Raw genomic sequence first — 26,193 nt, 5'->3', positions numbered from 1 at the left:
CAGAAACGGTGTAGGTGCCAATGACAAGACCCAAGCACATGGGCTGCAGGACAGCGCTCGCCATAAGGCAGGGAGCTCTTTGCCTGCCTCTGAAAGCCCAGGCCTGCGGGGAATGCTGATCAAAGCTAAAGCAATTCTCTCCTTTGGTGCACTCCCATTCTCTACTGTTTTGCAAAATGCCCGTGGCCGAGCAGTTAATGGAGGCATCTGCTGCACTGGCAGAGTTCACTGACTTAATTAAAGACATCTAACAATCCTGCAGCTGCATGCAGGAGACTACGGGTACTCACAGGGCTGAAATCGAATATCCTCAGCTCTGAGAGCAACCATCCCTGCGGTGCGGAAAGCGTAGATCTGCAGCCAGACACTCACATGAAAAAAGAAGCAGGGCCCAAAGATTAAGGATGGACAGCAGCCAGCTTTCAGTGTGTGTTGCCGAGGCCCCACCGTGCCGGAGAACTGTACAACCCCGGCTCACACTTACATAGCTTGGAACAATCAGACTTGGAAGAAGTGCGCAGAGCCAGGGACATTCCTCAGCAGCAGGGATGGTTTTACCTGGAAAACATTTTGAACTTTCTCATTGAGCTAAAATAGTTAGCTGGTTTAAAAGGACAGTTGGGAAATCTAATCCTGTACCAAGTGGTTACCGAGTTCTCTTCTGTGTGGGGCCATGCTCTCTCCCTGATAAATGAGAAACGTTTCACTCATGGGCAGATTTCAGGTACCACTGCATATCATTGCTGTTCGGGGACTTTGCGAGGCTGTTATTTTAACAACTTACTGCAGAGGCTCACAGAGCAGACTTGGTGCTTTCCAATTAGATTGCACGTTGGCAGACTCCAAGGGCTTCGAATCCGGCTGCTGAGCGTGGGCTGCTGCCCTGCAGGGCTGAGGGTCGGAGAGCTGCGGTTGCCCTTCTGTGTGCCCTCACCCTGCCAGGAGCAGAGCCGTCGGGAGGCAGGGACTCCCACACGCTCCTGCCAGCCTCTCGGAGCTGGGAGTGCAACCTCTCAGCAGCAGCAATGTCACCGATGGCTGGCTGGGATGCAAAGCAGACAGATCAATGCTGCGCTGCTCTGGTCGATCAGAATTTACAAATGAGCTTCTGTCAGGAGAGACATTACTCGTGTGAGCGGGCTCTGTTCTCAGTAATCTTTGCGAGGGGAGGCGAGAAGAGGAATGGGCACACGAAACGCACTAGCACAAGAGGACTGCAGGTGAGGAGAGGCATTCTGGGCACACGGCAGACCTGGTGGGTCTCAATATCCTGAGACCGATATATCTTTTGTAGGGGAGGGGCGCGCTCTCTCCTCCGCAGCCTGCTCCTGCTGCAAGGGAATTGCCCTTTCCCAACTCATTTCCAGTGTGGGCGAACACCAGAGCACGGGGCACAGGAGCAGGGATGTTAGCCCAGGAGTCCAGAGCTGTCCTGCTGGATGACATGACAGCCACCAGCACCAGCCAGTGCTGTTGTGTAACACGTCACGTGGAGCCTACTCGCGTGGAAGCAGCCCTTCACCTTTCAGCAAACGTTGGATTGCTCTCAGCTGTGGCACACAAGTGATTTGGGGAAAACCGCAGAGGTCTGCTGGGCCTACAGTTAGCTCCTTCTCTGCTCATGGAGAAAAATCCTCCCTGGAACCAGGCACTTGGGTTGGCTTGCGACTTCTAAGGGGTTTCTAGCCCTCAGTTCTGCATCCCCCACCCACTGAAGAACAGGGATAGATAAAGGGAAAAATTAAATACCTTTAGAAAAAATAAGTATGCACACTTTTCAAACACAAACCCCTCCACAAACAGCAAAATGATCCAATTCTACCTCGTAGAGAAGAGATGGAGCAACGTATAAAGAAAGAACATTTTCCTTCTTCTGCTTTTCCGTATGGTATCATGCAATCTATCATTAGACATCCAAACACTTTTATTAAAATAAAAAGCCAAAGCTAGACATATAATCTTGAGAGAAGACCCAGACCAACCTATTCCCCACATCAGAATAGAAGATACATTCACTAGATACAAGAAATAGAAGACTTTGTCCCAAAGCATCAAGCCTGGAGCAGTTTTGGCCCACTCTCTCTCTGCTCTGTGCTAGAGATCTGCCTCCTCCATGCGTGCCTGCTGCAACATTCCTGCTTAGACAGCTCTTGAGCCGTGTGCTGCTCAGTGTGCCCTCTGCCCACATGAAAACCAGTAAGTGCCAGGCCAGGCTTCAATCTGATCAATTAGAGCGCACTGAGCTCCAAAACCCGGTGGCAGTCAGGAGCCAACACCACTGGGCAGGACAGTGAGGTCAAAGTGTTTGTAGCTTTCCTGTCATTTACTAGAATCTCCTTGGTGGCAGGAAGGAGGGACGGGACCAGCCCTGCCCCTGCTCTCTGCTCAAACCTGCTGTCTCCAATTCATTTAACTTCACCTCTGAAAAGTGCTGTGCCCCTCAAGCCATCTCTGCCCCGGCAGCGGGAAGGGAGCAGGCTTCAGCTTTGGGCGAGTCAGGGAATCCAGCGGAGATGGGCTGTGCAGGAAAGGCCTGAACAAACTGATTGAAGGCAGGATCTGGTAGATCCAGTTAGCCTTGAGTGAACTGTGACCAACTCCCTCTTGCCTCCTGCCCTGATCGACGCTGTGGGCTGTGGATGTTCCTTCCCTTGCACAAAGACACTGGAAGAGATGTACAGCTATGAAGAGCCGAAGGCAGAGCAAAATGAGACAGTTCTTTACACAGCAACATGGAAAGGAGGTGGGGAAGAATGGTGGTGAGACGGGTGTGTGATGGCAGAGGTTACCTGCAGCCAGACCCAGATCAATCATCGGGCAAAGTTATTCTCTGCAAAGGCCCATGAAGGTCAGTGACTTTGGTTTTGATTGGAAAAGAATGCAATTACAGCACCTGTTTCATGAGATCAGCCTCCACTGTGCTTAGGTAGCAGGCAATCAGCGAAATCACAGCTTGTTGCTCTGCTGGCTGAGGCAGGACATCCACTCTTTGAGGGGAGGGTTCCCCGCAGCTACAAGCTTTTTCAGAAAGGCATTGGGCTGTAGCTCTGGAACATCAGGGTGGGCTTTGGAGTATTCCTGCAGTTTAGCCAGAACGCGAGGGAGCCCAACAGTGGAAGCATAGAACATGGGGCCACCCCTGTGCTTCGGCCACCCATAGCCATTGATATAAATCACATCCAGGTGTTCTGGGCCTGATGCGATTCCCTCAGCCAGGATGGCAAACCCTTCATTGATGAGGGGAAACAAACACCGCTCTAGGATTTCCTCCTGGTCTATCAAACGGGTCTTGATGTGATGGGCCTCTCTGTACTGGGCCAGGAAGTTGTGAATCCATGGGTCTGGCTTGGCTGTCCTGCCCCCAGCCTTCTCATACTGGTACCAGCCTTTTCCAGTTTTCTGGCCAAACCTGCCGTTCTCACACAGCAGATCAGGCAGCGGGCTGTAGCGATGGCCATGCCGCTGGCGCACAGGCGTTCCAGGAGGCAGGGAGGCTCCAGTCAGACCCTGGCCCTTTCGAGACCTCCAGCCCACATCCAGCCCAGCAAGATCCGACATTCGGAAAGGTCCTATCTTAAACCCAAAATCTTCAAGAACCTGATCTACAGCTTCTGGTCTGCTTCCTTCCTCCAAAAGGAAAACTGCCTGCTGTACATAGGGAAACATCATTCGATTCCCAACAAACCCAAAACAATTCCCTACCACTACCCCAACTTTCTTCAGTGCTCTGGCTAGCTGCATGGCAGTGGCGATGGTGGTGGGGGATGTGTGACGCCCATAGATAATTTCTAACAGCCTCATCACGTGGGCAGGGGAGAAGAAGTGTGTGCCGATGACCTGCTGTGGGCGGCTGGTGGCAGAAGCAATTTCATCGATGTTCAGGGCTGATGTGTTTGTACACAGAAAGGCCTCTGGCTTGCAGATTCTTGACAGCTTGTGGAATATTTCCTTCTTCAGTGCCATGTTCTCAAACACAGCCTCAATAACTAGATCTGTATCCTGCAACACGTCCAAGTCCACAGTGAATTGGAGACGTGCAGGGTTATGGAAATCCAGGGTTTGGGCACCCTGCTCCATTTTCATAGCCTCACGTTCCAAAAGGAGCATGACAGCTTTTCTTCCTGCGTTCAGGTGTTCCAGGTTCTGTTCCAGGGCTACCACAGGTATGTTAGCCTTAACCAGAGAAGTCACAATGCCTCGGCCCATTGTTCCCAGCCCTAGGGATAAAAGTGAGACAGAATCAGAGACTATGAATAGAAAATGTTACAATCAATCACTTCCATTTCCTTGCATTTCTCCAGGATCGAAGATAGGAAATCTGAGTTTCAGCTTCAACCCATTACCAACTTCTAACAGGCAAGCTTTACCCCAAGGGTATCAACGCCTCTGCGTTCCTGTGAGACGGTCCTTCATGGGTGCTTGCAGCAAACACCCCACGTGGAGATTCTGACACCAGTAAAACTCAGACAAATGGTTTCTCCCTCCTCCTTCCGAGCTTCCTCTTTGTCTCCTTCTTCTTCTCCCTCTGTACTTCATTGTGTTATCTCTGAAACAAACAATTTCAGCTGATCTTGGACACGGATCTTCTCTACACTCTGTCCCTAGTATCTCTAGGATCTTCTTACCAGGTCAAATGGGATGGAAGTAACACAGCATTCTGAATCCAGATATCAACATCTCTCATCTCCTTTTAACAACTCCAGAACATCCGTGGCCTTTTGCTTGCCCTTCATACTTAACATTTGGTATCTCTGCCCACTGGGAACTCCCAAAAGTCCTGCAATAAAGGCTATTCCCAATCCTGAAGATTCTTGAAGACACAGTCTTCCTTGTCCAGCCATGTAATTATTAATGCTTTTCTTGCACGGAATTCCCTAGATGAACACCCATTCCAGCTGTGTTTTTTTCCTCCAAGATCCATACTACTACTAACTCATACCCCTTTCCCCCATCCCAGCCCTCCCACCAGCTCTGCCCTCTTCACACTAAAAAAGGCTGCACGCTTACACTCTCCTATGATACACACTCCACGCTATCCCTCCTGCTCTCCCATGATGGAAGCTTTTTGGGCTACATTAATACGAACTAGTAAGAGAAGGCCAGCACTATTTTACCAGGTTTAAAAGTGCAGAGCATCTGAATGGAAGGATTATTAATATCCTAAATAAAGCAACAACTAGACAAAGTACAGGTCTGTCATAATTCTGTAAAAATGAATTTTTTTAATCCCAGGTTTACAAATGAAAGTCAGCTAAACAAATAAGCAGAAACAAGGGGATTAAAAAATTTGTCTAAAGCAGCTTTGTAAAGAAGAGCTGAAATTATGTCATTATTTAAACAAGTTCCAGCAAACAAGGTCAAACAAGGTAGTATGTTTTTCCTGCAAGCTACAGACCCTTGGTTTCGTGCTGTCCACCCTCAGCTCATGTACACAGAAGACATGTAAAACATCTCCTGCTTACCCATAAGAAGACAGTTATCCAGGAATCACGGCCTGGCAGCCTGCTTATAGACCACTGTACTACCAAGCAAATGCTGAAGGGGCTTTCTAGGATATCAGATTTGCTACTTCATAATCGAGTACTATGAAAAACTAATTTGAAAATGAAACTGAAAAATCTTATACACAGGCAGCTCCTCCCACTGTGCTTGGAACTCAGGGGCTTGGATGTGGTGGCAGGGACAGTTAGAGGCAGATTTTCCCTTGTCTCTGATGAGCCACACAAACTGTTTTCTTCTCAGACAGTGCAGGAGGGTCAGTCCCCACCTCCTGCAGACCCACCAAGCCTGGCCCTGTCTTTAAGGCTCTCTTTAGACCTCAAGCCATTCAATGTCACTCCCTCTTTAAGTCATTTCCTTTGCAAGCTTTCTCCCTAGAATTTCCAAGCTCTAATAATGCACACATCCCGCGTCTTATTAACTCCTGGTCCACTCAGCTTCAAAGAATCACATAATCATAGAATCACAGAATCATTAAGGTAGGAAAGGACCTCTAAGACCATCAGCCTGTGCCAATGCTTCACCACTCTTTCAGTAAAGAAATTTTTCCTAATATCCAATCTAAACCTTCTATGGCAAAACTTGAGGCCATTTCCTCTTGTCTTGTTACTCGAGAGAAGAGACCAGCACCCACCTCACTACAACCTCCTTTCAGGTAATTGTAGGGAACAATGAGGTCTCCTCTCAGCCTCCTTCTCTCCAGAAAAAACAGCCCCAGGTCCCTCACCGCTCCCATAACCCCTGGGCTGCAGCCCCTTCCCCAGCTCCGTTCCCTTCTCTGGACGTGCTCCAGCCCCTCAATGACCTCCTTGGAGTGAGGAGCCCAAAACTGAACCCAGCATTTGAGATGCAGCCTCACCAGAACTGAACCCAGGGGGACGATCCCTGTCATATTCCTTCTCGCCACCCCATGGCTGATTCAAGCCAGGATGCTGTTGGCCTTCTCGGCCACCTGGGCCACTGCTGGCTCACGTTCAGCTGCTGTTGACCAGCACCCCCAGGTCCTTTTCCACCAGGCAGCTTTCCAGCTGCTCTTCCCCAGGCCTGGAGCGCTGCTTGGGGTTGTTGTGACTGAAGTGCAGGACCCAGCACTTGGTCCAGCCTCATGATTGAAACCCCAGCAGTTCTTTCACAATATGAACACATGGCTTCTTCCTAAATCAAAACCTCTTCCACGAGCAGAGGCTCTCCAGCCTTCATCTCAAGGGAAGTTCTGCAGTGTTATCAGCTGCTTCCCCCGTTTGCTTCTGTCCACATCTAGTATAAGTTACTCCCACCTGGGTTTTAGCCATCCCAAGGCAAACAGGCATACATGCTTGTAATACTTCACTTTCTAGGCCATGGGAACAGGCTTACAGATGAGATATGAGCTTGCCAAGCTTGTTTCTGACCTAGAAAAGCTGTCTCTCAACTCACTACATAACTCTTCAGTGGCCTGTATGAAATGATGTTTAATGAAGCTGGCAGAGAAAGTAATGAAAGCCCCAAGGGTTTTGTTACATTAGAGCTTGCACAGCACGACTCCCCTGGAAATGTTTTCTAAAGCGGGGCTATAAAACCAAGGAGAGATTTGGCTATCTAGCAGGGAAAGAAGCATTTCTGCGGACTCCCTTTTTCAATTCAACACAGCCTCGTGATCTTGAGGAAGAATACATTAAAGCTACAAAAATCGTAGAGACTCACTGGGCCTTTTATGCGTGGAAGGCTGTACAAGAAAGAGAAAGTGAAATGCTATATGCCAAGCTCAGCTCACACAAACCAAAACACAGCTAGGAACTACTCCTCAATTTCTACTGTATGTTCTGTTCTCGTCCTCAACAGCGTTCTCACTTTCCCCAAGACATGAGAAAAACTTACATTCTTATTTTCCATGCAGGGGACTCTTTCCAGAGCTGTGTTACCACTTTTCACGCCCAAGAATTTACCATCTTTCAAAAGAAGCCTGGAATCTGCTTCAGAGTGCCTGGCCATCTTGCTTCTGGTCTTTGTTGTGAAACGTGGCTTTGACATATAAATAAAACCACACTCAAACCCATGCAATTTCAGGCCAAATATGGATATGACAAATCCATTTGCTGGGAAAGCTGACTGAATAATGACTGTTAATTATTGATCTGTCACAAGGTACTTAAAATATGAAAAATCATGCAAAATTAATGGAAGGACTTTAAAAACAAATTTCAAAACAAATGAACTTGAAATATGTACAAAGCAATAATGTACAGTCACACACCCTGGACAAATGCAGATCAGTGGAAAATATTCTGAACTATAATGAATATTTGGACTTTAAAATGCCAGGAAATGGAAATAATACTTTATTGATTGCTAAAAATATGCAGAGACTGTTCCAGCTTTCCTGTTAAAAACAACAATGAGCAATTGGTGGTGGCAGACTGCTGCAGTCTGGAGCTGCTTCTTTATCTAACTGTTTCAGGGTATTAATTTCAAGCAGAAATAATGTGATACTCAAGGCAAGCGGGAAGCTTTGGAAGGACAGCAGAAGGGACAGGGATGAACAATAATTCATAGTCAGCAAGCAACGTGCCAGCTCCCTCCAATAAGTTCCTGCTAATATTGGGCAGGCAGGGGAGCTACAAAGCAAGGCTCCTCCAGCCCTCATGGCACTGCTTCCATACCCTAAAGGTCCTCCGTGCCTATGGAAAAGGGACTGGAGGAGGAGGAAGTCAGAGTCATCATCTTGGTTGCTTCCCATCGTGTAGCAATAAAAGAAGGAAGAAGCAGCAGCATAGTGCAACACAGTTTTAGTGTGAAAACAGCATCACTCTACCTATTGGAAACCTCTGACCATCCAAAATGGATGCAAGATCCTGCCCTGACTACCCTCCTCTCTGCAGTGCACACAGAAAGTCCTTGGATCACCTATATAGGCTTAATACTTACATGGATGAGCAGCACTAGTTTAGAAGGTGTCAATCCCTCAAAAATCATCCCTAAGAATTTGATTTCTGATGCTGCAAGCATGCACTTAAGATGAAGCAATGGAAATTACGCTATGCTGTACAGCATTGTACTGGCTGGGGAATGACTTTTGTTACAGTAGCTAAAAGGAAAAAACAGAATTGTGTTGGCATGGTCTATGCCTGTCTCAAATGGTGGGATTCAGAGTTAAAAAGAGTGATCAATAACCTCCAAAACAGATGTCACTTATCAAATGAAGTATAAGGTGAAAAACTAGCATAAACAAAGCAAGCTATAATTGTGGGTTATGGAGCTGTATTGACAGCAGCAGTGATTCAGAAAAGGCATCGGGAGTCCTGGGAGGTGTCAAGGCCCCAGGTGTGCAGATAATCTAACCCTGACCAGCTGGAGCCTCCACCCTCACCCACTGCCCACCAGGCTCAGAGCCCCTGTTTAAGCTCAGCCCTGGGCACTCAGCCCTTTCCTAAGCTGTCTTGGAGGACTTCTGTCTCCAGCCATGGCTGTCTCAGGCTATGGATACTCAGACTGGCTTCCCAACTTGCCTCCAGAGCCGTATCATTGTGTGAACTTGGCTTGACCAGCTGGACTTGGAGCGGATCCTTGCCGTGATTTCTGGATCTGTCCTGCCTGCCTTGCTCAGGTACTGTGAATAACTGATATACCAGTGGGTTGTGCTGCTGTCTGGAGGGAGAAAGGAGTACTCTGTTCTTTGAGCCACACAGTAAACTCAGCAATAAATCACACCACTATAACTGGATGCTGTAACAGCCACGGATCCTCCTCATAAGGTTTGTGGACCAATGTTTAAAAAACATTTTCATTACAAATATGGCATGGCAGCTAACAAAAAGAAGGGAACTTCCACAAAAAGTGTTTCTATGGAGCTTTCAGACAGCTTATATTGCAGAGCAAAAGAGGCCTGAGGAGTACCTAGGGAAGAGCAACGTTGATCTGGTCGGCTTTCTCTGAAACAGAATGGATGTTTTCCAAGTGCTCCATTACTTGTCTAACCACTTTTGAGCATTACAATCAACAGGCAGAGCTGAAAGATACTTTTTAAAACTCTCAGCAGTGCATCAAAGGTTTTATTTAAATTGCTCTTATAAAAAATTAATGAAGGCATTATCTTGCTGGGCTACAAAATGGCAGGAGTGGATCCCAGTGAGATGAAATCTTCTTGAAATACAGCTATCAAAACATTTTTGTATTAATATATCCCAGAGTGGCTCTGTGCACATCCACTTGCAGTACAGAACTAGACCAGGAGGAGGAGAATTTCATGCAAAGCTGCTTACAACATGGAAGAAAGGTAGGACTCAACATAGCAGTAGTTAAAGGGAACAGGCTGCTTATGGTCCACAGATGAAGCTGTCTCTTAAGTGAAAGGAAGTTATTCTTCCAAAGAAAGAGGCGGCATCAGCAAACAATCTAGTGGGGCTTTACAGGTTGCCCAGAGCAGTGCCCTACCTGGAGGAGTTCAAGGCCAGGTTGGATGGGGCTTTGAGCAACTAGATCCAGTGGGAAGGGTCCCTGTCCATGGCAGGGGATGGAACTAGATGGGCTTTGAGGTCCCTTTCAACACAAACCATTCCATGATTCTATGACTTGCCATCTGAATTTCTGAGCTTACTAAAGCAGTGACAACTTCCCCCCTTGCATGTCCCTGTGGGTGTGGAGTATCTTTGCCTGTGCTGGGTAACGGTGACTTTGGCGAGTGGCTGCTAGGGAACCCCATGTCAGCCTTCTGCCTCGAGTAAAACTTTATTATAGTCATCCTACTCACCCAGCTCCCCTTCAGCTGTAGACACGCAGTCGGAAAATGTGACGGCTTTTCCGTTCCCTTACCTATCACAGCCGCTTTGTGGATGGGCTGAGCAGAAGCATTTTTCCATGAAGCTCCTCTGGGCGTTGTCCACTTCTGCACCGCTCTCTCTGCGAAGAAAGCGTATTGCAGTGCTTGAGCCTGGCCTGATGTCAGCAGGATGTTAAACAGCTCTCGCTCCTTCCGAACTCCATCTGCAAAGGGCAGCTCTGTGGCAGCTCTGACTGCCTGGAAGCACAGCTCTGGAGCCAGGAACCCTCGGGTCTGTTTCTTCACCTTCACAAAAGCCTCCTTGAGAAATGAGTCCATGTGGGGCAGTTTTGGAACGGGCTTCAGGCTGAGCCTGCGGGGTCCCAAGGGCTGGCCTAGGGGTAGAAAAAAATGGAGTTACAGAACAAAGCATCCGCATCAGGAAGGCTGGAGATTTTCACCCTTTTCTACATAGATTTGGAATGCAGTCTACCTCTGTTCCTCCTAAGCACGCTGCATTAGGGCTTGCATAGCACTGTAATCTGGGTCTAGAACTGAAGTGTCTGACATTTCTCTTTAGCTTTCTGTTTGCTCTGACAATTGCAATTTTTCAAGCCCCTTCTCAGACTTCAAAAAAAGCAAGATTTCAATTTCAAAGAAGTAATTATCTCCTCCTTTTCCTCAGCTACAGAGCGCCTTGACTTCTCCACTTTTCTTACTCCACAGTCCTGGCTGTCACACTCATATAGTTCTTTCTATAAATGTCAGAACTAAAGATTTCCTCCAGTATTATTTAGTATTCCGTGCCTAGTTGACTTTGCTAGCCTGACGAATTCCAGCCAGCACCCATACCCAGGCATTTTTGAGATGGGAAATACATCCTGACTCCAGCTCTTCCTTGACAGCAGGAGTCCCTCTATTTACTTTGGGCCTAACCAAGAGGACAGCTCACGCAGCATGAGTTGGGGAGCAAATGAATAACATGGGAGAGTTCATGCCTCCGTGTCAGCGAGGGGTGGATCAAGCAGCCACACAAATACATGAGGCTCGTTACAGACAGAGGTTGCTATGGTGATATCTAGAAAGGATTTTAATTGAGAGGAGTTAGTTACATTTCAGATGCCAAAATCCTCTCCATCCTCTTCAGAAGTCCAAAACTTGGTGCCTGCTGGGAGTTCTCTAATCTGTCCATGCTCAGGCTGTCCCTATGCTCTTAATCCTACAGTCATTAAGACTGGAAAAGACCTCCGACATCATCCACTCCAACCATCAGCCCAACACCATCAAGTCTGCTAAACCATGTCCTTAAGTGCCACCTCTACATATTTTTGAACCTCTCTGGGGATTGTGACTCCTCCACCCTGGGCAGCCTGTGCCAGGGCTTCAATAGTCCTTCTGTGAAGAAATTTTCCTAATACCCAATCCAAACCTCCGCTGGTGCAACTTGAGGCCATTTCCTCCATCCTATTGCTTGTTACTTGGGCTCTTTATCCACAGCCCTTTATTTAGGACATAAATAACAGGTTTCATTTCATCACAAGAAGAAACCTCAGGTTTGTCCCAGAAAGCAGATCTGATGGCTGGCAGGCCACATAAAACTGGGCAGATCAAAGGACTAAATGGGACATCTCTGGTGTGGGAAGTAATGGTAAAAAAGGAATACTACTGGGAACTACTGGTCTCCAGAGAGAAAACAGTACTTGTAAGCACAAATTCTGAGTATCAGTTTTGCTGAGCTTTTCTACAGCATCTCCATGTAGCACCTTTGCTTCCACAATGCTAGTAAGAATCAGAAGCACGCTTATGGACAAGAGAGAATGATCTGAATCCAGAGCTGAGAAGAAGAGATCGGTGTGGGATGCTTGCAGTTTGATTTCTGAAATCCAAGCAGTGGGAACGTGATGAACAGTATCAGCCATCAGTGCTGCAGGGAAGCACATCCACGCACAGGAGCAGCACCAACGCCTGCTCTGTTTTACCAGGGTTTGTGGTCCGGGTGGCACAAAGGACAGATCCAAGACTATAAAATTTCTGTCAGCAAAAGCAACATGTAAGTACGTAGTATCCAATACTGTGTGGAGATGAGGCACTAAAGGCCCTTGCACCTGTAACTGAAGGCCTTTGCCCCAGCAGCCTCCTAAAGCGTGCGATTTCCTAACAGCAGGGGCTGCTACGCCTTTGGGCTTTAGGAGACTTGGAAGACAATGTGCTTCCTCCACGGTGACTTCTGGTGGCTTACAGTCAAACTCATCATCATCTTTCACACAGAGTTTACTGTCTGGGGGCCTGAACTAGCCTAAAATAAACTGATTTTGCTTGGCTCTTTGGGGCAAACCATTGATGCTTTTATGCTCTGAGATCACAGAATGGTTTCGGTTGAAAGGGACCTTAAAAGACCATCTAGTTCCAACCCCGGTGCCACTGGATCAGGCTACCCAAGGCTCCATCCAGCCTGGCCTTGAACAGCCCCAGGGATGGAGCAGCCACAGCTTCCTGGGCAACCTTGGCCAGGGCCTCCCCACCCTCACAGGAAAACATTTCTTCCTAAGATCTCATCTCAATCTCCCCTTCTTTCAGCTGAAAACTGTTCCTGCTCGTCCTATGCCTGCACTCTCTGATCAGGAGCCCTTCCCCAGCTTTACTGTAGGCTAGACGATGTAGGCTAATCCGTAGATGTGGTCAGATGGGGGATGATCTAAGAAAAGGAGAGCCCTCAAAGAAGGCTGCTGTGCAGAGAAGCAGCAGCCAGGTCCTTCTCTGTCCACTGAGGAAGGCAACAGCTGGCCAGCAAGAGGTGGGCAGGATGAGCTGCACATCACAGCCTGCCACAAGCAATTACAGCAATTTTTCAATTCTGAGATGCCATCAGGTGGACAAGTGATGTAATGCATCTTTAAATTAGTGCTGTGATTATCAAGCACACTTACTGAAAGAACATTCTCCTTGTCTCCAAGGATTTAACTCCTGTCTACTCCTTCGAAGAAATGCTTTTCTCTGCGTGTCAGCTAACCTGAGGCTAAATGGGGCATCAAAACTTTTCACAGCCTTCTGCGAGGTCTAATGAGAAATTTTTCAAGCAGGAAAGAGATAGATTAGCTGATGTTTCAGTATTTTCTCTGTTAAAGCTCGTACTGGAAATGCTGTCAAAGCCCTAGGAAAGAGTCTGAAAGCATTTTTGAAGTCCTGTTGGAGTTGGTATATAGTGTGACGTGCAACACCTTCAACGACATTAGTCATTTCTACTGAGGTAACTCTGCCGTGAACGATGAGAGTCTGGGACAAGTTACCTGCTGAACATCCAGCTAGGATCCTAGTAAGCTTATGTAATTTTATGAAAATTTTTCCTTGGTGGTGACAATTTCCAATTAAGATGAAGCTATAGAAGCAGAATCTGCCAGTAGTGGTAGCAGACTTGATTTCCAGAAAGCAAGTTACACTGAGGAATAGCGTGCTCGATGATTCATTCCTGAGGTTCTCCTCTAAGGTCAAGCTGGCTTTCACAATTGTCAACACAATATCTGTCATGGAATAAGTCTGTGAAGCATACAAGAGGGGAAGCATACAAGACACCGATCTTTAAGAACAGTCTGTTCATTGAACTATCTTAAAACATGCGGTGCACAGTCCTCCAGGACAAAGCTTAAGCTGCTTCAACTCCTAGCACAGGGGAAGCGCTCCTACTGAGAGAAGCAAGCCTTGTTTGTAGTGAGCTGCAGAAGCAGCCCCACTGCTTGGAAAAGCATTGCCTGTGAAGGCCACGTGAGCAAAGCAGAAAGGGTTTTCTGCTTCCTTCCATGCATCTCCTTGTGACAGAGCTCCAAATGAACTCCTGATGGAAGTCAACGGTCCGTTTCCAAAAAGAGGCAAGGAGGTCAGTAGTGGAAAAATACCCTGTTTTCTCTCAAGGGAATGTTCCTCTTTCTGTGTTAACTCCAGTGAATTAGATTCTGTTATTTCTAAGGTGGGCGGGGGGGGGAGGGAAGAAATCTATTGTTCCCACCTCCACAGGCCATTTTTCTTATTAGCAGCTAAAGGATTAGGGACAGAGTCACTTATAGACTCATGGATCATTAACTTGGGCTGAGGATGTGCCAGCCCCTCCATTAGAGGGAGAAAGTTATTTTTGATCAGCTGTTACTGATGTGCAACCAGAATACATGCAATACCAGCTGTGATCCAAAACTATCTATGGAAAAGAGCACATAGTCCCAAGAATCAGTGGAGTGCAGCAGCCCAGGGGAGGGTGCGAGTTTGGATATATAATTAAGAAGCAAGAGGACTCGATATGTATCTGTTCTCCAAATCCTCACTTGAATTCTGCAGCTCTCCAGAGCTGAATCTGAATTTTTCACTTCATACAACAGAGAACAAATTCTGCAATTAATTCTATCTCATGCAGATGCCAAAACCCAACGAATGGAACATATAAATTGGAACAAACTGGTGGGCTTTGTTCTGACTCCCTCCAGCCCTGAAATATCACCAATTATTTCTTGGCATTGCTACAATTTGTTCCTCACCAATCACTTTATTTGCCAAGCGAATTGCTGCCTCAACTGTGTTTTCTTCCACAACTTCATCAACCAAGCCCAGCTTCAGTGCTTCGATTGCTGAAATGTGTCTTCCTGTGATAGAAAGAGAAATAAGGTGACTACAGAGGGGCATGTGGGCAATTTCATTCTTTTCCATCTGATGAAATGACTTGTGTGCAGCTGGCTTCAAATATGAGACACACTCATCAGGTACATAAAATGCATTACTAACTACATCCCTCAGATGCATCTGTGTCATTTTCTTAGCCCACCACTAGTGGAAGCAAGAGGGATTTCAACCCAAGCAGCTACAAAGGTAAAAGAGATTCATGTTTCTTACACCAAGCTGGTGGTATAACTCAGTGCCACATTCTTATCTATAGAGCAAGGCCAAGACACAGTACTTTACCTGTAGTGATTAGATCCAGAGCAGCTGGTACCCCGATCAGTCGGGGTAGTCGCTGAGTGCCTTCTGCACCTGGAAGTAACCCAATGGTGACCTCTGGTAAACCCATCTGTGCCTAAAATGAAGTTAAAGTCAACAACAAATCTGATTAGCAAGACTGATAATCATAAACTGAGTAGAATAGTGGAAAGGCAAGCAGACATAGTTTGCACATTGCTCCTCTAGGAAGCCCCAAAGCCTCCACACAAACTTCATCCTTGTTTTTTGCTATGTAACACATTTAAGACAAAAGCTCACTCAACCATTTCAAGACCTTGTTTACGAATGCACAGGAACAACAGAACATGAACCAGGGGACATTTAGATTGGATATTAGGAAAAATTTCTTTACAGAAAGAGTGGTGAAGCAATGGCGCAGGCCGCCCGGGAGGTGGTGGAGTCCTCATCCCTGGAGGTGTTCAGAAAACGTGTAGAAGTGGTACTTTGGGACATGGTTCAGTAGGCACAGCACTGCTGGGCTGAGATGGTTGGACTGGATGAGCTTAGAGGCGTTTTCCAACTTTAATGATTCTATGATCCTTCAGTGGATGCGTGCGTGACGGCTCTGCACTGGAGGAGAGCTTCAGGGCCACCAGCATCCCCCAGACTGACATGTGTAAACTAATGCTCTCAAGCAGTTGCTACCAAATGCCGGAGGGTGCACTCTGACCTAACTGTTACCTTTCAGCATTAATTCCTGGAAATTTAGTGGAGAAGAATCTGTACCACTCATGTACTGAACTCATCCCTAATCTTCCTTCAAACAGCTCTTGCTGCACTTGATATTTAGATGGGTTATGCCAGGGAAGCCAGGCATAGTGGGATGGGGTCGGGGGTTGCTTGTTCTGTCTTCTTTTAATCTGTTTTTTTTTTTTGCCTTACTGAAAAAAAATGAAAAGTTTAAAGTTTGTACTTTTCCCATTGAGCTCTTATAAGATTTGGATCATTTTAAGAGCAGTATTTAAGGCACTCACCTCAGGTGGCATTTAGGGTGATGTGGAACACCTTTCTATGCTGCCATAGCCACCCATGCAGTCATGTCAGTGATTCACACTGCCAAAGGGAGGGGTGACCAGGTACTGCTAAAAAGCAGTTCAGCACTCCTGAATCTTAAAGGAAGGGATTCAAGAAAAAAAAATGGATCATTCCTTAGAAGAGTCTTAAAGCTGTCTTTTGGTCAGAGTGCTCCCTGAGGAACCAGAGCTCATCAGGAATCAAACAGTAAGTGTTCCATGCAAGCGGAGTTTCAACTACCTATTCAAACTAGGTCACTAGCAGAAAAAAATGCAATGTTCACAGGGCTGGGGGTTGAAAAATGAGTAGTAAGAAGGAAGTCGTGCTGCCTGAGCCAGTAAGATCAGAATACAGATCATGACTACTGAGACCAGGGCAAATTAACATTTGGTTACTGAAGTTTCTATGCAGCCATCTTATTCTCCTAGTTACAAATCATTTTCTTATTTAGAAATGACTTGAAATTAGTTATTTAGTAAGATTTACAAAACTATGTCAAGGAGGGTGATGTAGGGAAGAATGTCTGAGCACCCAGACTTGAATCCTACAGCTACAAAGCCCCCTCCTCCTCCAGGCAGATGATCCCAGGGAAGGTGTGCCGTCCCACTGCTCTCCAGGTGCAGCCTCCCACCCTGTCCATGGCCATGTGCGCACGGCTTGTGCTGCTTTCACCAGCCTCTCTAGCTCACAGAATGTTACCTTCACGTGTGCAATCCGATAGTGACAGCCAAGTGCCACCTCCAAGCCCCCTCCAAGGGCAATGCCTTCAATGGCAGCCACCACAGGCTTCTCACTCCTTTCTATGAGAGAGACGATGGGGCCCAAGGCAGCAACACGTCTCTTTGAAGAAAATCCTCGAATGTCAGCTCCTGAGTTAGCACAAAGAGTTGAAGATGAATTAGGTGGGAAGACAGTCACTGAGGAGATTGAGTGCACCCTTAGTAAATTTGTGGATAACACTGAGCTGGGACAAAGTGTCAATCTGCTTGAGGGTAAGGAGATTCTGCAGAGAGATCTGAACAGGCTGGATTGATGGGCTTAAACCAGTGGGATGAGGTTCAACAAAGCCAAGGGATAAGTCCTGCATTTGGTACACAACAACCCCCTGCAGCCTCAGGCTTGGGGAAGAGCGGCTGGAGAGCTGCCTGGCAGAGAAGGACCTGGGGGTGTAGGTTGACAGTCACTGAACATGAGCCAGCAGTGGCCCAGGTGGCCAAGAAGGCCAGTGGCATCTTGTCCTGTATCAGAAACAGCATTGCCAGCAGGACCAAGGAAGTGATTTTGCCCCTTTACTTGGCATTGATGAGGCCACATCTCAAACACTGTGTTTCGTTTTGTCTCGCTCACTACAAGGACACTGAGGGGCTGAAGCGTGCCCAGAGAAGAGCAACGAAGCTGGTGAAGGGGCTGGAGAACAAGTCTTATGGGAGTGGTGAGGGACCTGGGGCTGTTTAGGCTGGAGCAAAGGAGGCTGAGGGGAGACCTCATCACTGTCTGCAACTGCCTGAAAGGAGATTGTAGTGACGTGGGTGTTGGTCTCCTCACCCAAGTCATAAGCAATAGAATGAGAGGAAAGGGCCTCAAGTTGTGCCAGGGGAGGTACAGACTAGACATCAGGAAAAAATTCTTCACTGAAAGCGTTCTCAGGCACTGGCAGAGGCTGCCCAGGGAGGTGGTTGAGTCACCATCCCTAGAGGTATCTAAAAGGCAGATGAAATGCTCAGGGATCTGATTAGTAGTGGACAGGCACGGTTGGAGTCTATTTCAAAGGTCTTTTCCAACCAACCGATTATATCCTTCTATGACTGGAATGATCCTTCCCCTTGTGCCTTGGGATAAAGCTCCTCACAGATGATCAAGTCCTTGCAGAACAGGCTGCTGGTAGGAGAGTGGTTAACAGGAATAGACCCCTTTTGGGATTACTTTCAGGGAACCCCGGCTCCTTGAGCCAATTCAGAGAGCTCAGGGGAAGGCCAAGTACAGAAATACATCATAATGGTAACAAGCATTTACTATGGAAATTTACAGACATACATGGTTTAGTTAAAAAAAACCCAACAGTTAAGTGTGTGTTACAACTAAGAATCAATGTAGAGCTCTACAGAAATTTCCTAGCTTCCCAGGTTTCTACAACTGGAGAAGATCTGTTATTCACCACTGCCCCACCCCAGTTATGTCCCATACACTGGACCACTTGATGATCCAGGGATTTTACACAAATCACAGGCGCAGAGTACGGAGGTATCAGTACATCAGGGGGGAATGAGCAGCTGCCCCTCATTTCAGTATGAACATTCCAGCTTATTTTTTGACTGGACAGTCCAATTTGTCATGTGTCCCATGTCAAGACAGCAGAAGAGCAAAAGCCCACTGTCTTGTGGCTGCTTACAACCACATCAGGACTTTAATCAGGTGTGTTGTGAGGCAGAGAATATTCAGACAAGGTGTACGGAAAAAAAATTCTCTTTTTCTTGGGCTGTTTGATGAAAAAAGTCTTACCTGCACTGAATTTCCCATTGTCGCCACAAATCATAATGGCTTTGACGGAAGGATCTGCATCTGCTTTCTTCAGTCCATCCTCTAACGCCTGGAGAACTGGCAAACTGAAATAAATTAGAGATTCAGTGAGTCACGTTATGTTCCCAAGAGGTCTGTGTTATGAAAACCAATGCCAAGCGCCCCAGAGAAAATGAACAATAAGCCCAGACAGGTCTATCCTTCAGTCTGTCTTCTGCCACTGCCTCTCTGGGTGAATCTGTTCCCTCTCTTGCTTCAAGGGCAAGTGCTAAAATCCAACAAGCTTATAACTGCTGCCCTGTCACTCACTGCCTGGAGAGCCTTATTGTGGCTACGACATTGCTGTTTCCAAAGTAAGCAGCACAGGGAGATATTCTTTTGAAAATGCCTTTATGAATTAAACATTCAGATTTTTAGGAAAACAGTTTAGCATAATTTAAATGTAATTAATGCTAAGCCACTGACAATCTAAGAACTTTTTGAAAAGGGAAATGAGCTCCAGGGATAAAAAAACCCCTCTCTTTCAAATACCTGAAATGGAGTTGATGCAGTGCTGATAATTAGAACGCTTTTACCTTGCCAAGATCTGCATATAAGTCCAGACTTAAACCTGTATGGGATCCTGTCAAACTGAATTTGAGCTTAAAAAACTGAGTAGAACTTCTTCTTTTGTCTCATCTGGACACATTTCCACAAACAGAAGCAGTAAATGTGGCCAGCAAAGAATTAACCAAGAACTTCAAAACAGAACAGTAAAAGTCTAAACAGTATATTTACAAATCAGATATTTAAAATCACCTGGCCTGGCTGTGTGCCCCCTTTGCATTTGATGCTCGGGAGTAAACTATGCGTGTGTGTGGACATGGAGAGTAAAGTCTGCTTTAGAGGACAGTGAAAATAAAGACGATGGTATGCAAAAATAGAAGCATTAACACCTAACATAATATTAATTAATAGAAATATTAACACAAAGTGTGTGTGTGTATAATGTAGATGCTGAAGTATATTCATATACATGCACTTGTAAGTATATAAGTATATATAGTTGTAAGTATATCAGTATATATAGTTTGTGAGACAGGCTTTTCTGTGTGCATGTGTATACACATAGTGCATGTATAGATAATGCTTCCAATTGAGAAAGTGTGAGCCACAATGGTTGGAGGCTGGAGCAACAATCAAAGCAGTATCAGACATGCTCACTCATCCCGTATAAATAGTTTCTGTTCCTTGACCTCTTCCAAACTGCCAGCCCAGTTTCACATCGGAGCTTGGTGGCTGATGGAAAGGGAGCAGAGCTCTGTTGATGGCAAGTGGAGAGGAGTGTGAATTGAAACGAACCGATAGAACCATAGAATCATGGAATGGTTTGGGTTGAAAGGGGCCTTAAAGCCCATCCAGTTCGACCCCCCTGCCATGGGCAGGGACAGCTCCTGCTGAATCAGGTTGCTCAGAGCCCCATCCAACCTGGCCCTGAACACCTCCAGGGTTGGGGTGTCTGTGACTCACGTGGGCAACCTGCGCCAGTGCCTCCCCACCTTAAAGGCCTGATATGTACTCAGTTTGTGCGTGGTTTTCGATATATTTGAGGGCATTTCACTTAAAAAGGCAGCTTGCCATAAAATAGACGAAAAAAAGGATCGCTGTATTTGTGTAACGCTTCTCGGTGTGCCCAGGGCAGGGGGTCACATTTCTGTAAGGCAGCAGCTTGCAGCACTGAGGTGGTAAAGACTGAAAAGGCAAACGAGGGGAGCACACACAGTGCTCTAAGCTGGCTGTGTGAATCCCACCAGCCAACCTCTGCGTGTTCCTCCTTCCAAACCATCAGTTCAGAGAAGCTCTTAGCAAAGCCTGAGTCTGGGCTGCTGCTGAGCGGAGAGCTGGGGGCCGTCTAAGGGGTCTCGAGGAGGGGCTGCTGCCTGGATCAGGCTCTGCTACCCAGACGGGCCAGTGGGAGCCCCGAAACCTGGCAGCCAGAGACTGGGAAACGTGTTATTTTTGGAGACAGAACAGCTGGTTATGTACCAATTGCCTCATCCAGACATCAAAGGCAACTCTGACGTTAGTGATGGTTCTGAAAGCTGAAATTAAAATGAGAATAAATTGGCGATGACAAAGAAAAGCTATCAGGTGACTATGCAAAGGTCCTTCCAGCGCGCATAGTTCCATGTAGCAGAACATGAAAGCCTTGCCAATTTTAATAAATTATTTCATGTTATATAAGAAAAAAATACATAATAAAATTGGAGCTTATCTCACTCCCTTTGGAATATCAAGTGCTGCGGCTGCTGCTATTTGAGGAGAACCCATAGGCTGCGCCCAGTGCTCACTGCTCTCAGAAGTCTAGTTTTGTGTCACTGGAGAGCCAGGCCACAGAAATCCAAATCCACTTTGCGGCTGGAAGGTTAAAGGAAAACCTTCATGAAATGTCATTACGCTTTACAAATCATGGTGCGAAAAAGGGGAAAAACTATGTACCAGGATTCCAAACAAATGTTAAATTATGGATTTGAAAAATATTGCGTAGAAAAATGGCACGATTCTTTCCCAGGAGCAGGCAAGAAGCAATCAAAGCATTTCTGTGTCTCCAATAGGCACGTGATCAGCAGATGCAAAATGCCCATAGCAAAGGTTTGCCTGCACTAAACAGAAAGGCTCAGGATTTTATGTAGGAAATTAGTTACAAGTCCTTAGCACTTAAAACAACATTCTCCTACCAGAAGCAAAATTAATCATCAAGACTGCCACAAAATCACAGTTCTACATCTACATGACCTGTACTAAGCCAACAGAAATTATTTTTGCTCTTGTATAAATATTTTTTCTCCTTCCATGAAATTTTTTCCTAGTGGGAGTTTTTTTTTGTAGGACAAAACTAAAAAAATATCAGGCTCATTGCAGTTTCTTGCTTTTCTAAGATGGAGTGGTATGTTTGCCTCAGGATATGTTACAGTCCAACAGAGAGGCTGCCCTGCTTTGTAACATCACTGGTACTAAAAGATGTAATTTTTGATGAAAGCATTTTAGCAAAATGTATGATAGCAAAACAACAAAAATACTCAAGAGTATCACAACTTCAAACAGCCAGAGCACAAAGGAAACAAGAAGTCACCATAATTTGCACAAGTGTTCCATTACTGTGACAGTGCCATTCGTTCAACAGTAACAATGCAAAAATTTATGCCGTGCATTCCAATCAACGCTTAATCCCACGCTGCGCAGTCAGCTCCACCGTGTGTGCAGTTCTGACAGCAAGAGAAGTGATTCTGCCAAGATGATTCAGCATCCCAGGTTTCAGAAACACACAGCAGGTGCCGTTAAAGAACACGTGCACACCAGGGGAAGAGATTATTCCTGTAGGTGACCGTGCCAGGTTACCTCTCCTTGGCATAAAACTCATTGCGATGATGATGTGGTGGATTTGGAACAAGGTTTTCTCTTTTACCTTAATAATTGCAGATTTTAGCTAGGGTTTGTGAATGTGGACTTATGTCATTAAAAAAAAAAAGTAAAGTGGTTTAAGGAACTCCTGAAAATTGACTCAGTCATCTTTAAAGGAGCAAGACCCAAATTCAACAGTGGAAAAGGCTGCTTATGGAGAACATGCAGGTCTGGTCCTTTCCCCTTGCACTTCCCCCAGCATCTGCAGTCCCTGCACTGGGATGCTGGGGATGCTGTTATGCATGTCCACACACGTTCTTTTTAGCATCCCTTTTATATACCTGCTGTCCCTGAATTTGCCTAATCCCTTTCTGATTCTGCAGATCTATCTGTCTCCACAGGCTCCTGCAGCAGAAAGCTCTCAAGTATCTATTTTAATACAACCTCCTAGTTCAATCAAATGCCTCCAATTCAGGATTTTGGCATTTATTTCCTTTCTTTACGATTTTGTAAACCTTGACCTTCTTCTCCCACAGCCTTTTCCTCTCCAAACAGATGACACTCAGCTTTTTCGGTCCGCTTACTTCACGCAGAGCACCATCCCCTGGATTACTTTGTTTGTCCCTCTCTGGATCGTCCCTTACCCTCCCGCAAATGCAAAATCCAGAACTACACACAATTCACATGTTTTACGTTGCAGAAAAGTGATGCCCTCTGCTTTGTTCTCAACAGATATCCTGATGGTAGCCAGTGTTTTGTGGGCTTTTTGGGCTGCCCAAGCACATCAAGCTGATGATTTCACAGAACTGCCCAAGGTAGGTATCCCTTCCCTCAGCTGTAACTGCTAGTTCTGAGCTCAGCATGCTGTAAGCCTGTCCTGGGTTGTACTTTTTAATCTAAGGCACTTTTTGCTATTGTTTTTTAGCATGCCTATATTTTTTTTCAGTTTAATTTCCAGTTTACATCTCTTCTGCTATGCTTTAGAGGCACTCTTGGTCTCCACATTTCAGTAAGCTTCCCACTTCTTAAGAAATCCAAACTTTTCCTTTTTCATCAAGCCATGCAGGCTTTTATTGGATCAATTGGTGGCTGAAGAGTTTATCTGGGTTATAAAAACCAAAATCCCAAGCCCAAACAACAATCCAGCCTCCACCCTTGACTCAGTCTTATTGCCTTCTGTCCTGAGGATGGAGACAGGGCAGTTGGTTACCTTTGGTCTGTCAGAGCTGCACCCTACGCGAGGGCACGGAGGGGCAGAGTGAAGGGCAGCAGAGGCACGGCCAGTCCTGAAGAGGCTGTCGTGCAGGTGCATGGGGTTGCTGATTGAAAGCAAAAGGCAGCTTTGGGTTTTCTCAAGCGTTTTGCAGGAGAGGCAGAGTTAGGGTTCCTCAAGTACTTATCTGTGTTTTGTACTCTTTGTGGTAAGGATGGCAGGTTCACTGTGGGCACAGACTGGAAGTTTTCTTAGTCCAAGGGGTGTCTTGCACCCTGCAGCTCTGGCAGTCCTGCATGTCAAGTTCACCTAATCTCATTGGGTCACTCCCAGTTTGTTTTCTCATGATTCATCTTCTGCCCACGTGAAAATGACCTTGTGCTGCTTTTCAGTGTGTTGCAACAAACCACTGAGCATCGCCAGTCGCTGCAGAGCAACTCAGCTTGCTACAGCAGGCTCCTTTTCCTATTCCTGCTCTAACTTGCCTCCTTCAGCTCCTTTTAAACTAACTTCCTGGTTTGCAAGATTGCAGTGCGTTCTCTTGGCTTGTGAATACACACTGAAGAGACACTACAGACATTACAGAACAGCTCTTCAGCTTGAGCTGCTTAGAAATGCTCTCTGTGCTACTCAGAACTAAAGGAACTAAACCACAAACTTTATAGCAAGTGATGTAAAGCCAAAAAGCAGGTATGTCATAGAATCACAGAATCATAGAATCACTTGGTTGGAAAGGACCCACTGGATCATCGAGTCCAACCATTCCCATCAATCACTAAACCATGTCCCTCAGCACCTCATCCACCCGTCTTTTAAAGACCTCCAGGGAAGGTGACTCAATCCTCTCCCTGGGCAGCCTCTGCCAGTGCCCAATGACCCTTTCTGTGAAGAATTTTTTCCTGACATCAAGCCTGAGCTTCCCCTGGCAGACCTTGAGGCCATTCCCTCTCGTCCTGTCCCCTGTCCCTTGCGAGAAGAGCCCAGCTCCCTCCTCTCCACAACCTCCTTTCAGGTAGTTGTAGAGAGCAATGAGGTCTCCCCTCAGCCTCCTCTTCTCCAGGCTAAACACCCCCAGCTCTCTCAGCCGTTCCTCATAAGGCCTGTTCTCCAGCCCCCTCACCAGCTTTGTTGCTCTTCTCTGGACTCGCTCCAGAGCCTCAACATCCTTCTTGTGGTGAGGGGCCCAGAACTGAACACAGGATTCGAGGAGCGGTCTCGCTAGTTTTGAGTACAGAGGGAGAAGAACCTCCCTGGCCCTGCTGGCCACGCCGCTTCTGATCCAAGCCAAGATGCCATTGGCCTTCTTGGCCACCTGGGCCCCTGCTGGCTCACGTTCAGTCGCTGTCAACCAACACCCCCAGGTCCCTCTCCTCCAGGCAGTTTCCAGCCAGACTTCTCCCAGTCTGTAGCTGCTCAGGGTTGTTGTGCCCCAAGTGCAGGACCCGGCATTTGGCCTTGTTAAACCTCATCCCGTTGGTCTCAGCCCATGGATCCAGCCTGTTCAGATCCCTTTGGAGCCTCCCGACCCTCCAGCAGATCGACACTTCCACCCAGCTTAATGTCATCTGCAAACTTGCTAAGGGTGCACTCGATGCCTTCATCCAGGTCATTGATAAAGACACTGAACAGGGCTGCCCCTTCTAAAACACATGAAAATCTAAAATGGTCCTACAGACTGGTGTTTGACTTGTTTTTTCACTGGTCTGAGATCACTTGGGGCCTTTCTTGACCAAGACCAGTATTCAGCGGTGAATTGCTTACTCGTTTTCACCAGGCAAACGAGCTGCCTTAGCTTCCCAGAGCCCTGGCTGTGGCTTAAGGCCAGTGCCAGCTCCTCTCCGCAAAGCCCCGTGCCCCGACCTCCGGGGCCTTGGCACCCACGCTCTACGGAACTCCTGGAGCGGGCAGCGAGGCTGCCTTTGACCTGCCAGCCCCCACAGACACCGGGACAGGGCTGAACTCCAGTGTCTTGGGATGAGAAACGCACGCAGGACTGAAACAGCTGCCAGGGGAGCGGAGAGCGAGTATGGACGGGCTGCTGAGCCTGACAGCGCTAAAAAGAGCCCTGGAATGATAAGAAATGGAAAAGCGGAGGAGGGCAGGGAGAGGATCCGGGGCTAGAGAGGCTGGGAGAGCGGGGGTTGTTCAGCCTGGAGGAGAGAAGGCTCCGAGGAGAACTTAGAGCAGCTTGCAGAGCTGCAAGGAGCTCCAGGAAAGCTGGGGAGGGGCTCTGGATGAGGGACAGGACGAGGGGGAATGGTTTTCAGCTGAAAGAGGAGACCGAGGTGAGAGTTTAGGAAGGGCGGTGAGGTTCCCAGGTGCCGCCCCAGGCCCCCGATCCCTCGGGCGGCGTCCCTGCCCGCGGCGGGGGGTGGGACGGGGCGGGAGCCGTTACCTGAGCGCGTTGAGCGGCGGGTTGGTGAGCCGGAGGGCAGCCACGGCCGCCCCGCTCCCCGGCGCCATGGCCGCCGCCCCGCCCGCCCGGGGCCGCGCCCACACGCCTCCCGGCCCGGGGAGAGCGGGCGCTGCCCCTCCGAGCGCCCGGCCCAGCGGCGGGGCAGCCTGGGGGCGGAGGCAGCGGGAGCAGGGCTCTGCGGGGGGGAGGAGCGTGACGTGAAAAGGCCTGAGAGAACCACAGAATGATTCACAGCCCATCCATCCACCCCTGCCCTGGGCAGGGACACCTCCCACGGGATCAGGGGCTCCCAGCCCCATCCAGCCTGGCCTGGAACCCCCCCAGGGATGGGGCCGCCACCCCTGCTCTGGGCAGCCTGGGCCAGGGCCTCCCCACCCTGAAGGGCTGGTGCGTGCTCGGTGTGTGCACGGGTTTCAATAAACTTGAGGGCATTCGGGGGTT

General features: G+C 47.5%; 1 protein-coding gene across 3 annotated transcripts; it reads right to left on the bottom strand.

Moving 5' to 3' along the window:
• Positions 1 to 1,906: 1,906 nt before the first annotated feature.
• EHHADH (enoyl-CoA hydratase and 3-hydroxyacyl CoA dehydrogenase) lies at positions 1,907 to 25,820 on the bottom strand. 3 transcript variants are annotated; one of them, XM_069865041.1, is made up of 7 exons: positions 25,732 to 25,820; positions 18,725 to 18,828; positions 16,925 to 17,094; positions 15,176 to 15,287; positions 14,755 to 14,859; positions 10,288 to 10,629; positions 1,907 to 4,217 (listed from the first exon to the last, which is right to left on the bottom strand). In XM_069865041.1, the coding sequence occupies exons 1-7, from the start codon at positions 25,797 to 25,799 to the stop codon at positions 2,947 to 2,949; spliced, it is 2,172 nt and encodes a 723-aa protein (XP_069721142.1). In that variant the 5' UTR covers positions 25,800 to 25,820; the 3' UTR covers positions 1,907 to 2,946. The 3 variants fall into 3 exon arrangements, with proteins under 3 accessions (XP_069721142.1, XP_069721143.1, XP_069721144.1); XM_069865042.1 differs by lacking the exon at positions 25,732 to 25,820 and adding an exon at positions 22,121 to 22,130; XM_069865043.1 differs by lacking the exon at positions 16,925 to 17,094.
• Between the last annotated feature and the right edge of the window lie 373 nt (positions 25,821 to 26,193).

The sequence above is a fragment of the Phaenicophaeus curvirostris genome, chromosome 10, assembly GCF_032191515.1.
Source record: "Phaenicophaeus curvirostris isolate KB17595 chromosome 10, BPBGC_Pcur_1.0, whole genome shotgun sequence".
NCBI classification, from domain to species: domain Eukaryota; kingdom Metazoa; phylum Chordata; class Aves; order Cuculiformes; family Cuculidae; genus Phaenicophaeus; species Phaenicophaeus curvirostris.
This window is presented reverse-complemented; position numbering and strand designations above follow the sequence as displayed.

Coding starts and splice junctions, on each gene's coding strand:
- EHHADH (XM_069865041.1), bottom strand. CDS start 25,799: ATGGCGCCGGGGAGCGGGGCGGCCGTGGCTGCCCTCCGGCTCACCAAC. Junction 17,095..18,724: donor CAATGGGAAATTCAGTGCAG/GTAAGACTTTTT, acceptor GTGCTAACTCAG/GAGCTGACATTCGAGGATTT. Junction 10,630..14,754: donor CTTGGCAAATAAAGTGATTG/GTGAGGAACAAA, acceptor TTCTACCCCTAG/GCCAGCCCTTGGGACCCCGC.